The sequence below is a fragment of the Helicoverpa zea genome, chromosome 18 (assembly GCF_022581195.2).
Source record: "Helicoverpa zea isolate HzStark_Cry1AcR chromosome 18, ilHelZeax1.1, whole genome shotgun sequence".
NCBI classification, from domain to species: domain Eukaryota; kingdom Metazoa; phylum Arthropoda; class Insecta; order Lepidoptera; family Noctuidae; genus Helicoverpa; species Helicoverpa zea.
In genome coordinates this window covers 6,125,023-6,144,769 of record NC_061469.1, presented here as the reverse complement: position 1 = coordinate 6,144,769, position 19,747 = coordinate 6,125,023, and the positions used below count along the sequence as shown (strand labels likewise).

The 19,747-nt window shown below is 37.8% G+C and overlaps 1 protein-coding gene across 1 annotated transcript; it reads right to left on the bottom strand.

The window, feature by feature from the left end:
* Positions 1 to 1,030: 1,030 nt before the first annotated feature.
* Positions 1,031 to 19,609, bottom strand: LOC124638909 (EF-hand domain-containing protein D2 homolog). The gene is made up of 3 exons (XM_047176058.1): positions 19,275 to 19,609; positions 2,982 to 3,146; positions 1,031 to 1,833 (listed from the first exon to the last, which is right to left on the bottom strand). Exons 1-3 carry the CDS (start codon positions 19,442 to 19,444, stop codon positions 1,584 to 1,586), a joined length of 585 nt encoding a protein of 194 aa, XP_047032014.1. The 5' UTR covers positions 19,445 to 19,609; the 3' UTR covers positions 1,031 to 1,583.
* Between the last annotated feature and the right edge of the window lie 138 nt (positions 19,610 to 19,747).

Here is a 19,747-nt window from a genome sequence, read left to right as displayed (position 1 = left end):
CCTTATTTCAAAGAGATTGATAACGTGTGAGATAGCCATAATCAATGAGTATTATACATACATAATTACTTTGGAACTTCCTGTTTTATTCTATTATTATTTTCTGATAACTGTGTTGATTTGCAGATCGATAGAACTACAACAAATTAAACATTTAACTAGCCCAGGTGGAGAATTTGAATCCAATCTTAGTAAGGTAACTAGCACATTTTAATATGTTTATTAAATCAACAACTAAGCATTTTTTTTTTTTAAACTTTTGTACACTATTTTACAGAACTCATCACTAGTCAAGACGTTAGCTAATATGCAACAGGTTGATATTGAAAACTTGCCTCCTTTGTCAAGACAAAACATACAAATGAGCTAGCTTTTGAAGCCAGGATAACACTGAGAGGTGAATCTGAGGTGGAGCGGAGTTCGGTATATAAATGTAAGACTGCATTTCTGTAGATCCTACTAATATAAAAAATACGAAAGTTTATAAAGATGTATGTTTATAGTATTAGTTACACTGTCATGCTAATACAACTGAATGGATTTTGATGAGACTTGGCAGTAAGTCAGAATAACATATAGGTCCATGTGCAGTCATTCAGAATTCACAAGTGCCTGAAACTGCTTTCAGAAGGTTGTATATAACTTTTAAAGTGTGATGAATGTTATATATTCTGGTACTCAGCTAAATCCGGTTAGACTGGAAGCCGACCCCAACATAGTTGGGAAAAGGCTCAGAGGATGATGATGAATGTTATAAATATATTCTAGAATTTGGTCATGAGATTGTCATGGTAAGCACTTAGCCCATTGTATTATAATTTTAGAAACAAATGTTTCATACAATTTTTTCTCTTTGAGGAAGATTAATAATATAAATTATACAAATATGGGAAAGTGTATTATCCTGTTAAGCTGTCCTACAAGCTTGAAATATTTTTTTTGTATTTCATTTGGTTACATACATTAAATAGCAATACAGCTGAAGTTATTTAATATTTGTAGTAATTTAAGAATAAAATAAAAATACTTATAATATAATAATTCTTTATTTCTTTTGTGACTTATTTAATGGTTCATCACGTTTAACTAAGTATAAAATATTAACAGAATAACATAGACAAGGCAACATGCAGTTTACATTTGAGCTTCATTATCTTTAGGCCACTGTAAATAAATGTAATTTTGATATATTTTCCTTACTAACCAGAAAAATCAGTTGAAATAGAAACAAACTTTCAGCCTTAACAGTACATGATTTTGTATTTATATAAAACAAGTTGATTGATTAACTAGTAACATTAGTTATAGATCTGGGCTAAGTATAATTAGTACCTAATAGAAAACAAGTAGTAACTCCCATAATTTCAAACATTCTTCAGACTCCTCATTCATTTCAATTCCATTCTCAAATGTGTAATATACTTTTTTATTTACATGATTTAGCACCCCCAATGAGGTCAACTAACATGAATCCTGTGAGAGAGGAAAATATAATCGCAATTTATAAAATCCATAATATTCCCTCCTCAGTAAAGCCATGGTAACAGCTTAAGACTAGATAAACTATAAAGTATCATATTGCATTATTGAAATAAAGCTGCTTTTTCTTTAAACCTTTGCCTCCTCATGGCCTTTTCTTCAGCTTCTCTCCGTTTTTCTTCCTGTTCTTGTATAATTTCGTTGTGGAATTTGTTGCTCTTCGCAAGCTCCTCAATCTTGGCTTCAAAGAAAGTTTTGGCTCCGTTTACGCCGACTTGGTCCACGTTGATTTCTGTGAGGCGCGCGAACGCCTCGAGGCCGGAATCTGTCTCCAGTTCACCTGCACGGGCTTTCCTGCAAAACAAAAAGTGCGGAATTAGCGTGAGAATGAGAAAAAACGAAACATCAACTCAATAGTTTCGCACGAAATAGTCACCTAAGTGTCAACAAAGTTGGTAAACATTTTAGGGTTCTCAAGCAGAATTACACAACGTCTTATCGTAACGTCGTCGTCGCCTTAAGCTATTTCGAGGCATGTCTCGAAGGTTTAAAGAAACATTTGGGGTGATAGAATCTCCAAGACAAACGAAAAACAAATTCCTTGCGGGAGTCGAACACGTGCTTGCGACTTATTGATCGGTAATTGCACAGAACAGAAAATATGTTTTTATATAGGTACATATAGGTAGCTTGTAGGTACGCGCCTTTACATAAGTATGTAATTTTAATTTAAGATACTTATGCCCATTTTCACCAACAATCTCTTAATCTAAGTGCCACTTAGAATAAGGGCTCTCCCAATTTTGACATAAATAACTATGGATAAGGGATACCTAAACTTTGGTGAAAACGAAATTCTTATAAATGCTCTTAGGGGATCCCTTAATTTTGGTATTTGTTGGTGAAAATGGGCATGACTCAACCAGCTGCCCTAATTGCTATATGAGTCAATTTGAATCCCAATGAAAATAATGTAAGTAATGTTACAACGTATTTAATATTATTGTTCCAATGAGGCCCGAATGGTTCTTTCCCGATTGGCACGCATTGACATAATACAAACAGGATGGCTAGCCCCAATTAAAATGAGTACAAAACAATAACTTTAAATAATCACGCGCTAATGTGTTTTCCCACAATTTTTCCCAGTTGTGTGTCAGTCAACCTAAATGACCTAAAGCCATTGTTATTGATATTGCTAAATAACAGTTCTTGCTTCAAACGTATTATGCGGGAAGTGTCAATTCGGTGCCTAGCAACCTCCTAACAATTAGGTTTTAAACTAAACAACGATTTAAATGCATAACCGCCTTAACGCTACAATGAAGACCATAGCTATATGCAAGGCGGTTGTACCCACTCGTGCCAAACGAATATCCATTTTAACTAAATGGTGGGACTACCAACATAACACATAGAGGAGGAATTTCTAATACTGCACTGTTTGTTTAGTAAACAGGTTTGTGGCGAAAATATGACTAAAGGCAATTAATCAAGCTTACCTGTAAATGAGTAAGAATTCTCGGAAGCTTATTTTGTTGTCTCCATCTTCATCAACTTCTGATATCATAGCTTTGAGTCCAAGATGAGTCTGTGGTGCCCCCAGCCGCTCCATCATTCGTTTCACCTCAGTCAAGTCTAGGTAGCCATCGCGACCTTCATCGAATCTGAAACAAAGAAATTATCGATCAGTAGGCGTTACTACGAACTTTAGCATAGTTAGAAGAAAACATTTATTTATATTGTTTTTTGAACCTATCGCATTTTGAGCTTACCCTCTAATATGATTCTAGCGAGTACAGCATTAAAATGCATTGTAAATATACCTATTTACGAGTATGTAAAGCAACCATTATCGTAGAACTCGATATCGAAAACTTATTTTCTAGACTGCTGAAGCGGAATCATAGGTTTGTTCAAACTACACACATTTTATAGTTTACGATAGAAGGCGTCAAAACAACATAATAAGAAAAGTTCTTCGTAACATATGTATGTACCTACCTACCCAGGCCCGCCGCTAGCTGTTTGTTCGCCCGCGTGCAAAACTGATTATGCCGCCCTACGACTACATACGTTTTGACAAAAAATATATAAGGGGGGGGGGGGGACCGGATCCAGGGGGTCCGGACCGCGAGAAGGAAGCGCGAGCGGAGCGAGCGCGAAAATTTTTTAGTCTAAGGACACAAAACAAATAAAAACCACTGTAAATTAACAAAGCAAAGTCAAAAAGTAAGATATGCACAGAAGTGAAGTGCAAAAGCCGCGAGCGAAGCGAGCGCGATTTTCCTTAGAGTTTTCATGAAGTAAACATATTATCATAAAAAGCCATAACGGACGTGCGCGAAAAATGTTTTTTTCGGAATTGAATGCCTCAACAATTAAACAAAGACAAAATGCGACATCTGACATGGAGCCGCGAGCGCAGCGAGCGCGAATTTTTTTGGGGATGCAAAAGGTGAAACAGTCAAAATTGATAGGAGACGACCAAAGCTAGGGCGGCTTTTTCTGAAATTTTATTGGTTTAATTTTGCCGCCCCCTAAATAGCATTTGCCCCACGCTACGCCACTGGTTGATCTTAAATCGTTTTTAAGAATCTTTAATTTTGAAAATGTCCTTTCAACAGATGTACCTAACTGAAACCGGCAGTGTAAGTAATATTCTTAGCGCTATTGCTGTGTTCGGAAATATTGAAATCAAATCATTAGAAAAAAGATATTGTATTTTTTAAATATTACGTGATAACTCGCTAGATTTGCCGCCCCCTAGGACGTGCCGCCCGCGTGCTGTGCACGCGCTGCACGCCCGCTTACGGCGGGCCTGTACCTACCTATTAGAAAGAAGACATACATTCTATGTCACATAATGGTACGAATGACCGTTACGTTATTCAGTGTCATGTACGGGGAATGCTAATTTATATACGTTTAAATATGCCACTTTCGCTCAGCACTACTTGTATGAAGAATTGAAGAAAGAAATGATGATACTAGTAGACGTTAACATAAAGACCGAAAATGCAGTATAATAAAATAAACAGTTATCAATAGCAGTAGTTCATCTGCATACGAATGAAAGTAACAATATGAATTGTAAATGGTCAAGAAATGCATATACCTTCCTACTTTACCTACACAGTTATGTCGAAGAGTTATGTCACTGATATAAAATTTCTACTTAACATTAATTTGAATTTGTATTCATTATGATTATGATATAAGGTGACATAATGGCCACTGCTGGCAGCGATCAGGCACCATCAGGTAAATAATTAATTAATTTAATTATCTGTCATGTCGGGTAGTAGCTTCATATTAGGTTCTAGTATCTACGTGAGTAGTGACTGGCGTAGTTTTGTCATGCAATCATGACTAAGGACTTGTTGATATGGGGCTCACGTACACCTGTTTCACGTATTTCACCTAGTTACATTCATTGAGCGAAATATTGTTGTTGAAAGTATGGAACAAAGTACTATGCAGTTAATGCTAGTAACGTCCAAGATTACTAACTGCATGTTCACGGGTTCACTTAACGTACTGAGACATCTTGATTAAAAATAAGATGAGAATATGATCAGAAGAAAATAAGTTATAGGCTAAATTAGGGCTAACTTTATGTACGGTCAGCGTACTCAAATTCAAAAATCTGTCAATTGTGTAAAAGGCCCTTTCTTGCTAACCGTACGCAGTTACGATGTCTTCACAACTTATGACCATGGTTACATTTAACATTATTAAATTCTAAAGTAAATAATTTAACAGACCGATGGCACAGTTTCCTCTTCCCACGTGGTAGATATTATCAATCAACCTACATCTAAGGTAAACCTTGCCTGTTATGGTAATGTTGTCTTACCTCATCCTCCTCCGAGCCTTTTTCCCAAACTATGTTGGGGTCGGCTTCCAGTCTAACCGGATGTAGCTGAGTACTAGTGCTTTACAAGGAGCGACTGCCCTGCCTGACCTCCTCAACCCAGTTACCCGGGCAACCCAATACCCCTTGGTTAGACTGGTGTCAGACTTACTGGCTTCTGACTACCCGTAACGACTGCCAAGGATGTTCTATGACAGCCGGGACCTACAGTTTAACGTGCCATCCGAAACACAGTCATTGGTGTCTAAGATATACTTAGAAAGTACATACAAACTTAGAAAAGTTGCATTGGTACTTGCCTGACCTGGAATCGAACCCGCGCCCTCATACTCGAGAGGTTGGTTCTTTGCCCACTAGGCCACCACGACGTTGTCTTACCTACCTTCATCATTTTATAATACTAAGTATAATATGGTTATCTATAAATCCACCTTTTGGGTGTGGTTGTGATTACATAAGGGACATTTCATATTTACAATTGACGGTTCATTGCGCTTCTGGTATCAGATAAAGACCAATTTACTACCAAGAAACTTGTAATAAATAGATAAATATAACAATGTCCATTAAATTGATTTATCATTAAATATTATAAGCTACAAATAAAAAGGCGGTCTCTGCCTTTTTTACATACAGCTATGTATTTCTTTGTTTTTTGGTGTCTATGACGTGGATAACACAAAGCATGTTTAATGAGCTAAGTACGCCTTGACCTGTCCGCATGTGTAAAGCGTAAAATAATGCTAATTTCCTACCTATAGGTATCAGTCGTGTATAATACGTGTGTACGCTGAACAACTACTGTGCAATAGAGTGGCACAAGCAAGGCCATGTATCCCCTTATTTCATTAGCAAACAACTGATATAGATACAGATACTAGTTGGAGTCACGGGAAGCGTAAAACTATGATTTATTGTATCCTTCCAAGATATCTACGAGATTGTACCATGTACTTATAAGAATAGGAAGGTATCTACACATGTCATTTGTACTAACGTTCACGTCGTAATTTTGACGCTAATTTCCGATACTCGTATCTTCGTATTTCTAAGATTAAGGTGTTACTTTTAATGGTGTTTGGACCTACTTATAGGTACGTAATGTAGCTCTGTTTCATTGCCATTGTACTATTCTACTTAAAATATTTTTACTATTTGTCATTGAACGCAGTTAATAATGTCAAAATTGAATCGCAATAGCAGTTTTAACCGAATCGGGCATTCTGCTACTAATATAAGAACAATCGTATTCCAACGACATTCGATGTGTTTGCGATTGGTCTGTCATTTTGGTGATTTCGGTCCTATTTTGAGACCCTGCATCGGCAGTCAGACCTACCAAAAAACTTTGATATGAGAGTTCCTAAACCGACCGCCTTTCGCATCTCCCAATGTTTTTGCAGGGAAGCGAGCGACATAAACACAACAAACTCCCCAGAGCGACAGTAACACTATTTATACCAACCATAAATAAGTCTTTATAATGGTTTGTGGACAAATTACTACATACTTATCTGCATAAGTAGTTACAAAATATTTAAGGTGTGTACCGGTGCCGGGGCTGCGGGTTGTTCGAAAGAGATACCGCGGCCCGGGTACATAAAAGGTCTATGACGGAACACGACGATTTTAGTCAGTAGGAGTCTGACACTCCCTCACCGCTGCTAACCCACAGCGGAAAAAAAAAAAAAAAAGGTGTGTACCGGTAAGTCGCGGTTATGAATATGGCATGGCAACGGTAGACGATTCTCATTGTCTTGGATGTCGTTTCAGAAGGCCGTTCTAAAAGTCTAGACTCATAAATCGCATATTTTATTTATAATCTCGTCATTTTGTTCTCCATGTTTAGAATATTTCATCATAAAATATGCGGTGGGTGAATTTGAAGACAGCTGACGGTACTACGTAACGTGCACAAATGCACAGTGTATAGATGTCAGGCGGTGCAGGGTTCGATTCTCGAGTTATAAAATACGAAATAAAGTAATCAATTATTGATATAGAAGAAAGATATTATTTCCCAAACAAGATGGCAACAATCCTTATTTATCTACTTAAAAAATAGGACCTAACATTATGAAAGAACTGAATATTTTTTTCATATATCAGTTTTTTTCGCGAAATTACCTAGGGCTTGCCATCTAAGTACTTAAGTACTGTAGTGTTTCACATAGACTTACACATCTGTTGAAAGCCGATGCCTGCATTCATGATCTTGTTAAACTAGTTTGCCATGTCACCAGTAATACACGCATTTAGATGCATGTCCACAACACTACTTTTATATTGTTGATAGACGTCTAGATTTTACCTAGCTACGGCAGAAATTGCGACACAAATGACAGACATTTCTGTAAGTACTTTTTTTTTACAAATTCTACAGACTTTTAGAAAGGCCCCTGCTGCGGCAGTATTTAACAACTACGCTACTCGTTTTGATCGTGTAATTTTATATTAGATATCTCACAAAATTAGATACAATAGACACTACACATAGTATCTACCGTAGAAGTGTCTCTGAAAATTATCTCGAACATTCCACTTTATAAGTCCAGCCTCATAGCGTTCCACAGACATTCTCTCTGCGGGGGACAATTTGACTCATGTGTTTTTACGACGTTGAAGCTCAAACAATCAATATTGTATCTAATATTATTCGTACAATAACATAAGTGGTGGCTTAGTCATATTTAAAATAAAAGCAAATAGAAGTTGACAATGAAATAAGTACGTATTTATAAGAAGTTCAATGACAATGAACTACTTAAATAGCTCGTTTGCTATCTGAAACAATGTCCAATGACCAAAACACAGATGATTGACGATATTCAGGGTTGCCAAATTACCTAGGCCTGCCAAATTAACTGTAGGGTCAAATAAATATGTATAAACTGAAAATGCAAATAAGTAAAGGTTTCTTATTACAGGGAATAAAAACCAAGATGATAAGATCCAGACCAGAACATAGACAGAAGAGGTTTCGGTGTTTCTTTATCCAGTCATATATTTTAGTAAAGATTGACGTAGAAATAAAAATACGGGGCAAGTATTTCAAGTTGCTCAAATACGTTGACGGTAGGTTTAAGACAACCCTAAATACGACATGATGACATTTCAAGGCAACAATTTTGTTGTATCGCTCCTATGTAAATATTTAAAATCATAGTAGCACATTGTTTCTAGTAGCACACGTCGCGATAAAATAAACACAGCACCAAGCATGACACCTATCTGCGTATTTATTTGTTCGCTTGAAATCTACCTATCTACCTATATTATATTATCTTTACCTACTTAAGACACGTTTATCGTCTTATCGTTCATGTCACGACCCAATAAAACATCATGTCTTGGAACTATCCTATAAACACCCACGGAAATGAGGCCAGTCATAATAAAATGCCATTACAGTGGCCCACTAAAAGCCAGACGCTTTTAATGAATTCTATAACCTCTGCGCCACAATCTATCCATCAAATTTATTAGCCATGCTAGTATTCAAATGAATTGTGTAGGACCTAATTAATCCGAGACTTGTATGGCTCGGTTTCATTATAGAATGAACTACCTAAATTGTATGGCGTACATAGTACACCATAATACGTAGTAATCAATATCAATGACTCTTTTCATTGTATGAGATGGAATACATAGAAGTTTCGTAAGCAGATTTTATAGTTGGATAAAAGGTAGCTACGCATTGTTGCTATCATACTTTTCTACCCATCTTTTAGTCTCACCCTCCGCCCCAATTTTTCTAGAGCACTTTGTTTTTTCTCCAGATCCCTACTTCAGGTTCGGAATGAGGTCATTTTTATTTAGAAATTAAATCGGCGACGGCACCATGGTATCTTTTGATAAACAATATTATTAAAGCGAACTGTTAAGAGTTCTCTAATTCTTTCATTAATGTCATGTGACATAGTTTTTCATGTGGACTGTTAAGAAATTGTAGTTCGCAGACAATTTTTTGCTATTTACTGTCGTCATTCATCACAATTATTACCTACAGCTAGAGGCAATTGGAACTGATAATTTCTTAGAAATACTACGCAGCTACTTGTTCAGGCTTTATTTTCTGTGTCAGGTCAGAACTGCATACGAGATGAATGATTGCAGTTGTTACATGACCATAGCGTCAATTAAGCCTCGATTACGTAAACTCATTTCAATGTTGGCGAACTTCCAGCAAACAGTTCCGTACACCAATGTTTGGTATACTTTAGGTGTCTGCTCCTGTTAGTTATTTGGGTCGTAGGTATTTGTGTCGATTTAAGGGAATCGTGTCGATCGAATTTGCATATGATGCTTACAATTATGTTACAAGATCTCTTATTATTTATCAAATAAAGTGCAATAGTTTAGTAGATAATGGTTGGCCGAATGAATATGATAACCTTCTCAAATTTTATCACAGGCTATAAAGTTATAGCACCTTGATACTAACTCATTGTGTCCACTGTCCACGAGACGTCTATGTTAACCAGTGTCTGTTAAAAGCATTATAATTTTGGACACGTCATTAATTTGAATGGAATTTTATTTTTCTAAGTTCAAATTTGTTCTGGCAGTAAGCACAATGTCTGGTGCAGTTCTCAGTTGCAATACAACCGCAAAATGTAGCGTTGTTGCAACACGAATAGAATGTAAATTGTCTGTAAAACGAAACTCTGTCTCAATCTGAACCATGTGGTCGTGTGATTGTTATTGTTTCTTAGCAGTTTTTAGGAAGAATACGTGTAAGTAGTTGGCAATAGCTCGGCATGGCGCGAGCGCAAGTGTTTATACTGCGAAACGTACCTAAACATAAGCGTTTGACTCATGGAAGGAACTAAATATTAGAACTTACCTACGTGTAAGTACTTAGGAGATTTTTTTAGATCGTTACTGTTTCAACGAAAACATCAAGTCAAGTAAGAACAAATAAAATGAATACACTGTTTGTATCAAGTGGTATAAATACATACTAATTTAATTAAAAGACTTAAAGAAAGTGGAATTGAGTCGTCTACATGCACTGTGCACCAAAATAGTATTTAATGATACCTACTTTTAAAATTCAAATTCCAAACTACCTTGTGTGTTTAATTTGCCTTTTGTGACTCGTGTATTGTAAAAGTGATATTTATTGCCATATCGTGTTACTATTTCAATATATCCTGTAACAAAAGCGTTATTGTTCGTTGTCTAAATATTGAAATGTTCAAATATCGACACCAAACATTCTACTGTTTGTTAGATCAACTTTTTTTGTATCGTGTGTCGTATTAATGCTATCATAACATATTATAATTATAAAATATATAACTGATTATAAAACGAAAGTTTGCATTTTTAAAGCTTCTTGAATTAATTTAATCACCTGATTATAAACTATTTATTCTTTTCAAGGTAGTCAAGATTATGTTCCGATCAAGAAGGTGCGTCACGGCGATTAACACTCACAATTATTTAAATCAACACCCACTGCTGACGAAATGTTATTAATGGATGTAAAACACGAATGGTTTCCATTTGTCAATAGAGTTAGGAAACGGACACGTGCTTTTACAAAAGAACCACAAGCTTTGCATGTTCTTTCTCCATTTAAATTATACTACAAAGTGTATAAACGTAGGTAGGTACCTGGATTTATCCGTAAGCAAACCTATCACAATACTAAGTGGTTTCTTGCACGCTTGGCTGTTTACAAACATTTTGAAATCCGTATCTTTTCTGTCAATTGTCATTTTATACAACTAAATCTTTTGTAGTTGATATCAAATCGATATTGGCAGTAAATTACACACATTTCTTAGTACGACAGGTGCAGTTCGGTATAACTGACCGCGTCATCATCAAAGGAAACTAAGCATTCAATACAAGTGCAGTTAAGTCATCGGACATGTCCATTATGTGGCGTGATTGTGCTATATGTCAGTACAGCTGTTTACTCGCTACAGTGATTCATTGCGGTAATGACCTATTACGCTTTGTTGATTAACATGCTTACGGAAACAGAGGGTAAGGTTAAAACAACTTCATAAAACAAAAGTCGCAGTGACTCATACGAGTTTGAGTTGATTTTGTCGCGTCGCACTTTATCAACTCGTTTCCCGTCTCATTTCCTCCCGAATGCATATTGATCAACTTTAATGATGTTGCCAGCAATCTTGCGTCTCTAACAAAAATGACGTGCACAGTGGAGTATAATTTATGGAATTTATGGTTCTGCTAAAATTGGGACCCCTTCGTGGAGACCAACTTTAAAATCATTAATTCTCTAAATAGATCTAGTACCACACACACACACACACAGTAACACATTAAAACGATATTCAGCAGTTTCTACACGTGGTCAATGTGAGTTAATCAATCAATGAATCATTGGTGTCGCATACTTTAACACCTTCGATTTTTCTAAAAACATGAGTAATAATTATTATTATGTGTATTTCTTGACTAAGCCGCTTCCGCTGTTATTCATCTTCCGATTTCCGAAACGTCATATGTGTAGAACTTGTTTCCTTGCCTAAACACCTTCCTAATAGTGTTAAGAATAGCATTATAGATTCTGTGGTAGAAATCGAGATAAAACAGCAATCAAGACTATCGCAATTGTCCGGTATTGTTGTTATTTGTTTAAAAAATAACGATGAGGAATAGTTATTGTTTTAGTAACAAACAGAGTAGTCATAGCAAGGAGTTTGTTTGCATTATTGACAATGTTTGTTTAGCGATAGTAAGTGAGGCATAGATAAGTGGACAATGCGGGTTGTTCCTCTGTGGCCCGCTTTGAACCTCACTGATTGTTTGCCTTTTATTGACTTCCGTCCTGTCCCCTTTTGTAGTAAAATACAAAAAAGTATGATGCTGGTTTCCTTCCTATCCGTGATTCGTTTGAAGATGGCGCGTTTGTAATATGAACTTAAATCATTTTTAACAAATCTAATATCCCTTCGTTATAGAGAGATTAAGAAATGTTGATGAAAACTGTAGATAAAAAAAAATAAGGAAATCAATAATTTAGCAATTACACAAACATATTTAACTATTAAGGATGTCTTCTAAGAAGAAGAGAATGGATTAGACAGCTTAATGTTTCATACGGTTTGCATTCCTTCAAATTCTAAATCAAATAGTACCATGCCAACCTAAAAGTTAATAATTTTGAAATATCCTTCAACTCTTGCTATGTTTACGAATAGGTACTGAATTTGTACTCAAATTAACCAAGGTACAATAGCAGCGTTTTACCTGAAATAAAACGCATATTAAATACTTACCTTATTTGAAGCTTACTAGTTTGAGATAGGCACCTACGTGTTTTCCGCTTTTATCTCCGTCCTTTTCTACCCCATATCTTGCATCTCTCTCGCACACCGACCAGTTTCACTCCCCACCAGGCAGGAGGCGACGAGTGTTCTCGGCGGCCACAGTTCGTCATTGAGTCGAAAACACCAGGCAGAAATTAAAATGTAAGCTTCAAATAAGGTAAGTATTTAATATGCGTTTTATTTCAGGTAAAACGCTGCTATTAAATTCTTGACCGTTATTTGAAGCTTACTAGTTTGAGACGTGTTTGTTATCGCCTGGTGGAAGTGGACGCCAATGTGAGCAAAAGCACAATGAAATTGTGTATGTAGATAGGTACTTAGGTACACGAGTAATCACATGTAAGTATGTGTATTGCGTCCTGGAATATAGGTACATTAGTAATAAAAGTTAACTGGTACTGGTACTCAGCTACATCCTGTTAGACTGGAAGCCGACCCCAACATAGTTGGGAAAGGGGCTCGGAGGATGAGTAATAAAAATTAAAAGAGAGATACAAGAACAAAAGCAAAAATTGATTTCATTTTCTAATAGTAATTAACAAAAACAATATGCGATACTTCTTAATAACAATAGTAACAAAAATATAGACATTAATCAGGTGGATTAATTAAATAATCGAGATAATAAATTGCTACTTCTATTAGTGGGTATCATTTCCCTTCTGTAAAAACGGGCAAATGTATTGCCTGATCGCCAATTACCCTTGGCTAATATATCGTCTAAAGGTAGATTGTCAACCCAGATTTTGACGCTTCCGCCGAGCGGAAGCTTCCTGAGGTTGTAGTTATTCCTGCCTCTTTTAACAATGTCTTAATCCACCCGCAATCATCGTTCGGGTGGCTGCCTTTGGTTGGCCTCTAACGGATATAAATAAATTTGAGGAATTAGCCAATGTCCGTCTATCTTCTAACAAGGCTTTGGTCTTTCTGACCCAATACTCTGGACTTAGATTTATACTTTCCCGATTATCCATCAAACTACAACCCGACTGCCTATGACTAGAACTGTCGATCTTAGAGCCAAAAACTGGCCATAAGATTAAATTATCTTTGTTGTCTTTGAAATGTTCTGGGTCTATTGCAAGCAAGGAAAGGTCATGAACTCGCCTTCCCGAAACAAGCTAGCAAAAGAAAGAGCAGCAGTGTGCCTGATGGAAGTTGCAAATGGATTATTCTCGTCTACGTTTACTGCACTTAAGTAGGTCAATATTCCAGATGGACGGCTTCCCGGGGAACAGGTTTGCTCAGCGCTATTGATTTTAAAATGTGTCCGACTAGAACGTGTGAACTTAGCTCTCCAACGGTTTCTGCATTGCATAGTGTAGCTATAACTGACTTGTGTAATAAAATAGTATTGTATGCTAGTTTATTTACTATGTGTAAGTCCGCTAAAAATTGTGTAAGTATAGGTCCAAATAGGGATTCAAGGATTCAAGGGATCCAATTTCATACTTTTCGCCCCAATTTAACCATCGACTCCAAGCTGATTGATAAGTGTTGCGTGTGGATTGAAGAAGACTTAAGTCGGAGAGACTCCTTGTCTCCCCCCCCCCCACACTTCTATATTTCCAGTGTCATTTGTTGCAGGGGGTATCCCTGTTGCTGTGTCTATCGGTTTCTGCTCGAGGTTCATCAGTGTGTAGGGTACTGCTAATGATCGGGACTCCAAATCTGCTCGCCAAAATACCTGGTGCCACCGAGGAACTACTATGAGATAAACTCCCGTTCCTGAATTGAGATGACTGAGGACCTTCGGTATAAGGTAAGGTGGCGGGAATACCCATGCTAGCGGGTAAAAAGGCATCGTGGAACCCCGCTTTCGGATCCTTCAGATCTAGGGGCACGTAGTTCACAACTATGTGTCCCTGGGCTCGCCTCGAGGCAAATAGGTCCACTGCCGATACATGATGCCACTCCGGTGGAGCTTTGTGTCGGGAAAGATGGTCTGTATGACTGTTCTATAGGGATTCACGACGTGATAGATTTGATACAGCTCGAGATAACTGAATACTTTGTATGTCAGGTTCGGTAGGCTCATTGATCGGGTGCCACCTTGATTTCTTAGATATGACACCACAGTCCAATTTTTGCATTGAAAAATGGCTGTTGATCTCCTTAGCAACTCGCCGTGATTTTCCAGATTTTTTAATACTGCAAGCATCTCTTTCAGGTCGCAGTGAAAGCCTTTTTTTTTTTTTTTTTTTTTCTCGTTCCATGAACCCATTACGGGAGTTCCATTCAGTTGTGCCCCCATCCTACATCGGAGGCGTCCGTGGTTATAAGGTGACAGGGAAGTGGAGTATGAGTATCCAAGGTTTGGTGGCAGCTGACCAGTCACCACTTTAGATCTGCTAAGGCATCTGCTGGTAGGTTCAACATTGCTATACTCCATTCACCGAGCCGTGAGCCCAAAATGTAACCAAAGAATGACACTTTTTCAAAATGGTGGGTATAACCCGACCAATGACAAAAACGTCACATTTTTACGTAAAATGTTCTAAGTATCTGTGGTCTTCAATTAAGTAGGGTTCTATATATGACAGTCAAATCTTCTAGGTTCCTTTTACATGTAAACGATTTACTACATATTTCATTAAAATTAAGAAAATAATTTACGGTATTTATTATATTTGATTTCAAATAAGTTTGAAAAGATTGCATAAGTTCCACAGACATCGTTCTAAAATATCGTTTCTAATGTTGTCAGTGTATTTTTCTTAGTTATTTTTCATAAAATATGATCATTACTTCAATCGTGACTTATAATAAAGAACCCTTTTTATGGTTTGTTCACCATTTGGCTCACGGTTCCATGAATAGGGTAGGTATACATTGCTGTTCAACACTGCATTGAGGAAGGTGAGGAGAGCCCGGTAATGCAGTCTGCCGTATGGGACAACGAAAACTTGCGAAGTTTAAAAGTCCTATCAAGCCATGCAGGTCTTCTAAGTTTGTCGTGCCGTTTGTCACGTAGTGCGTTTTGTCATTATCTTGTTGATAATGCTTGCGATTTATTCACTTGCCATCCCAAACGTGATGCAAATGATCCAAAAGTAGGCGAATATATCTTGGTGAGCCACCAGAAAATCGAGATACACAATTATTCGTAACCCTTGAGTTTTCAAGGCTTGAGCCACCCAATTGGTCACTGTGGCGAAGGTCTTTGGTGCCGTGCTTAAGCCAAATGGTAGGCACGTCATCTGAAGCAGTCTTCTTCTGTATAGGTACTAGTCGAAGAACATGTCTGTGACCTTCGGCTACCGGAAGGTAGAAGTAAGCCTGGGTGAGATCCACTTGCACAGCCAGTCGTCTTTCTGAAGAAACTCTAGCACCCTAAAAACATTTATTAAACTGAAGGGTTCCGTAATTATGAACTTGTTGAGAACCTTAAGATTGAGTATTGGACGGTTCTTTCCGTCGCCTTTTGGGCACAAGAAACATATTGGAAAGAAAGCTGGGAGAATTTGCAGCTATCTATAGAACTTATTGTTTTATCATTTGGGATATGACGACATCCATCTCTTTGGACTCTCTGATCAAATCTGGCATTATCTATCAAAGGTGGCTTTTGGCCAATGGTATGCGATACCCAGTTATTATTTTTGATAAGAAAGGCGGAGCTCTCATTTCTTTCCATTGGTCTTGATATAATGTTAGGCAACCCGCCTCGTAAGTCAAAACTTACGTACCTTGTTGTCAAAGTCCGCCTGCGGTCCTGGACGCTTTCTGTTTCCTCTGTTGGACATGGTTCCTATTGTAATTTGCTCGTGATGTCCCAAGGGAGCCTTTAGAGTTTTGCGTCACACGCCATTCAGCGTGAGTGTGATTACCATTTCCCTTCGAGGGACGGTTATAATAGTGACTCTTCGAGAGTCAATCCAAATAGCCACCCTGCGAGTGTAGATTGCAATGATGGTACGACCCGCAACATGCATGATTGGTATCCTGCGAGGGTCCGTGATAATGAGCCGACCTCTGCGGAGGGTGGCTAGTATACCTACTGGTCCCTGCTTTGTAATGATGCTGCGACTCGCAACATGCGAGATTGGTACCCTGCGCGGGTCCGTGATAATGAACCGACCCTTGCCGGGGGTGGCTAGTATACTTACTGGACCCTGCTTTGTAATAATGCTGCAACTCGCAACATGCAAGATTGGTACCCTGCGCGGGTCCGTAATAATGAACCGACCCCTGTGGGGGGTGGCTAGTATACTTACTGGTCCCCACTTTGTAATGATGCTGCGTCTCACAACATGCAAGATTGGTACCCTGCGCGGGTCCGTGATAATGAGCCGACCCCTGCGGGGGGTGGCTAACAGACTTACTGGCAGTCCTAGGCGGAGCGTACCAAGTCTTTCAAGGCCGAAAAGCATCACACGCCGTGATAATGAGCCGACCCCTACGGGAGGTGGCTAACAGACTTACTGGCAGTCCTAGGTGGAACGTACCAAATCTTTCAAGGCCAAAAAGCTTTCTTGACACCATCAGCCCTCTTCAAGTGCGGTAGTGACCAGTCCGAACTAAGGAGATGCTGGTTGGACCGCACCTCACACCATTCTTTTTTGTCAAAAAGTTGAATGCCTTGCAGGATTGAACTAGGGCCACAGGTGCCTTAGGAACTTCGGGTTTGCTTTCTTTTCCATAGTCACGTGCACGGGCTGTGGTAGCTTTATTATTTACCGCATCTGTATTTGCTTTATTAGTCACTCATTCTAAAAACAAATTACTGAAAAAAAAGTACACGGAAAAAAATCGTGACAAAAAAGGGGTAGATGTACAAAATATTAACACTTGATTTTCGCAAAATCGAATATCGAACGGTAGAACCGTTAACAAATTGTATAAAATATTATAAACTCACCTGTGTTCTGCGAGAGCACCGAGTTTATTTTTCAACGAAATACTACAGCGGTTGGTTAGACCAACCTTCTCGGGCGGAAAACAAGACGCCAATGACGAACTGTGGCCGCCGAGAACACTCGTCGCCTCCTGCCTGGTGGGGAGTGAAACTGGTCGGTGTGCGAGAGAGATGCAAGATATGGGGTAGAAAAGGACGGAGATAAAAGCGGAAAACACGTAGGTGCCTATCTCAAACTAGTAAGCTTCAAATAACGGTCAAGAATTTAATAGCATTATTTGTTTACAGGGAAATAGGTTACGAAAATTATATTTTCCTGTAATAAAACCCAAACTTAAGTTACATTCAGCATTCAATTAATTAACTTAGTTGCCACAATGTTTTTGTCTTTTATTTTAGAAGAAGATTTTATGCGAAACGTGTGAACTGACTGCTATGTAACCTCATTAGTTCATTACCTAGTTGAATGAAAGTCGCGTTATGATGTAAATTATAAATTCTCGTAAACATGGCGTGACTCTATTCATTTTTGTCTCCCACGACGATGCTGCGTCATTTCACCTAATAAATTAGTCTTTTGACTTACGTTTTAATATGAACTCCATTTATGTAATAATCTGTTAGTGTTACTTTCGCTTCGGCTTCTTATTGTTATAGTAATGTGGTGATTGTATTTGTGTCAATTATGTTAACGACTCAATTAATCTTTTGATAGGGTTTTTGTTAAGAACGTGTATTCAAGTAGGTACTAATTACACTTAAAGAGTTTTTAAAATAATGATTTATAAGAATTCGAAGTGCTGTTAATTGTTATAGAAACTGTGTATATAAATGAAACGTTAATGGAAGAACATGAAATAGAAAGCAAGATGATCATGTACATCTAGCTGATGGGTTTTTCTAATCATATGACAGTATAACATCTATCTAGTTTTTAATGCTAATGACAATAAAGCTAGCGTTCATAAGCCTTATTGTAATCTAAAATATAAAACAAAGAAAATTTTAGCTTTAGAATTCTTAGGCTGGATAGACTATACCTAAAGTGATTTACATATTATTGTAGTTAGGTATTATTAAAGTTCACGAAATGTTTTGAAACACGATAAATAATTTGTAATATGAAGCGCTTGTATGCAAAGGTCAAAGGAGATAGCACAGAATCAGTTCGCCATTTATAAGGTTAATACTCTATTGGTCTTTCTTCAATTTGTTATTTCATTTTTGCCTTTGTTTCATCGATTTTCGATGCTGTCTAGACACGGTCTCAGTTATGTTAAGATCTGATTTATAAGACTCAAAAACATTATCGAGTTAACCGCTTATACCCTACATAGATCGTTAAATAAAATATACCGACAAACAAAGATTTAACAATTTTGCAAAACTCGACGTGCCGACCTACCCCATGTTTAATCAAGACGGTTATCATCTACGACTTTATCTTAACAACATCAAAGGTAAAAGTCCAAGAATTCAGGCTTTAGTGGGCAATGATTTTTTTCTTAAGTTTCATCAGTTTCTAATATACACCGCCCATATCATAAAATGATCACATAAACACTATATTTATATACATCAAAGTATTGTTTTCCATTTCCACAATATTATAGCGATGTTATTTACACATAATTATAGCAATAAAGGTCAGGTGATGCCGGTGTAACACGGCTTTCTGCGAAGATGCGGCTTTGCCGTCCCGATCTCCCAGAATCGAGTTTGATAAAATAAAAAGCCCACTTACTTGTTGAAGGTCTGTTCGTATTGTTTTATTTCCTTCCTGGAGAACTCATGAAATTCCGTATAAACGTTTACGAATTTATATTTCGGCTTAACCTCCAAACCCTCTTCGAGTTTATCATTGATCTCCTGCCTCCTCGAGAGAATGCCACTGAGCTCTTCGGTAGCCGACATCGTAATTTTTCGCGCCAAAGAAAAGATTGAAAAATGTTGTTTTTTAGACAGGTAAACGAGCGTCAGGCCGCGAGAGGCTGCCTGCGGCTACGACCTTACAAACACTAGTGGCTGGGGCCGGCGCGCCGCCACTCAGTGCCTCGCACTCGCTCCCTCGTACTGTAATCAAGTTGCGGGGGACGGACGAATCGACGCACGTATGTGCCGCGCACCGCTCCATGATCTGCCTAATCTTGCTGCAATCGTTCTAACCCCGCCAACGAGATACTATGCTAATTTGCACTTACGGCCTTATTTACGACT

Bases quoted from the DNA above. Each gene is read 5' to 3' on its own strand.
- LOC124638909 (XM_047176058.1), bottom strand. From the start codon at position 19,444: ATGTCGGCTACCGAAGAGCTCAGTGGCATTCTCTCGAGGAGGCAGGAG. The intron at 3,147-19,274 runs GTAAGTGGGCTT...TCTTTGTTTCAG, and splicing joins TACGAACAGACCTTCAACAA to ATTCGATGAAGGTCGCGATG. The intron at 1,834-2,981 runs GTAAGCTTGATT...TTTGTTTTGCAG, and splicing joins GAATTCTTACTCATTTACAG to GAAAGCCCGTGCAGGTGAAC.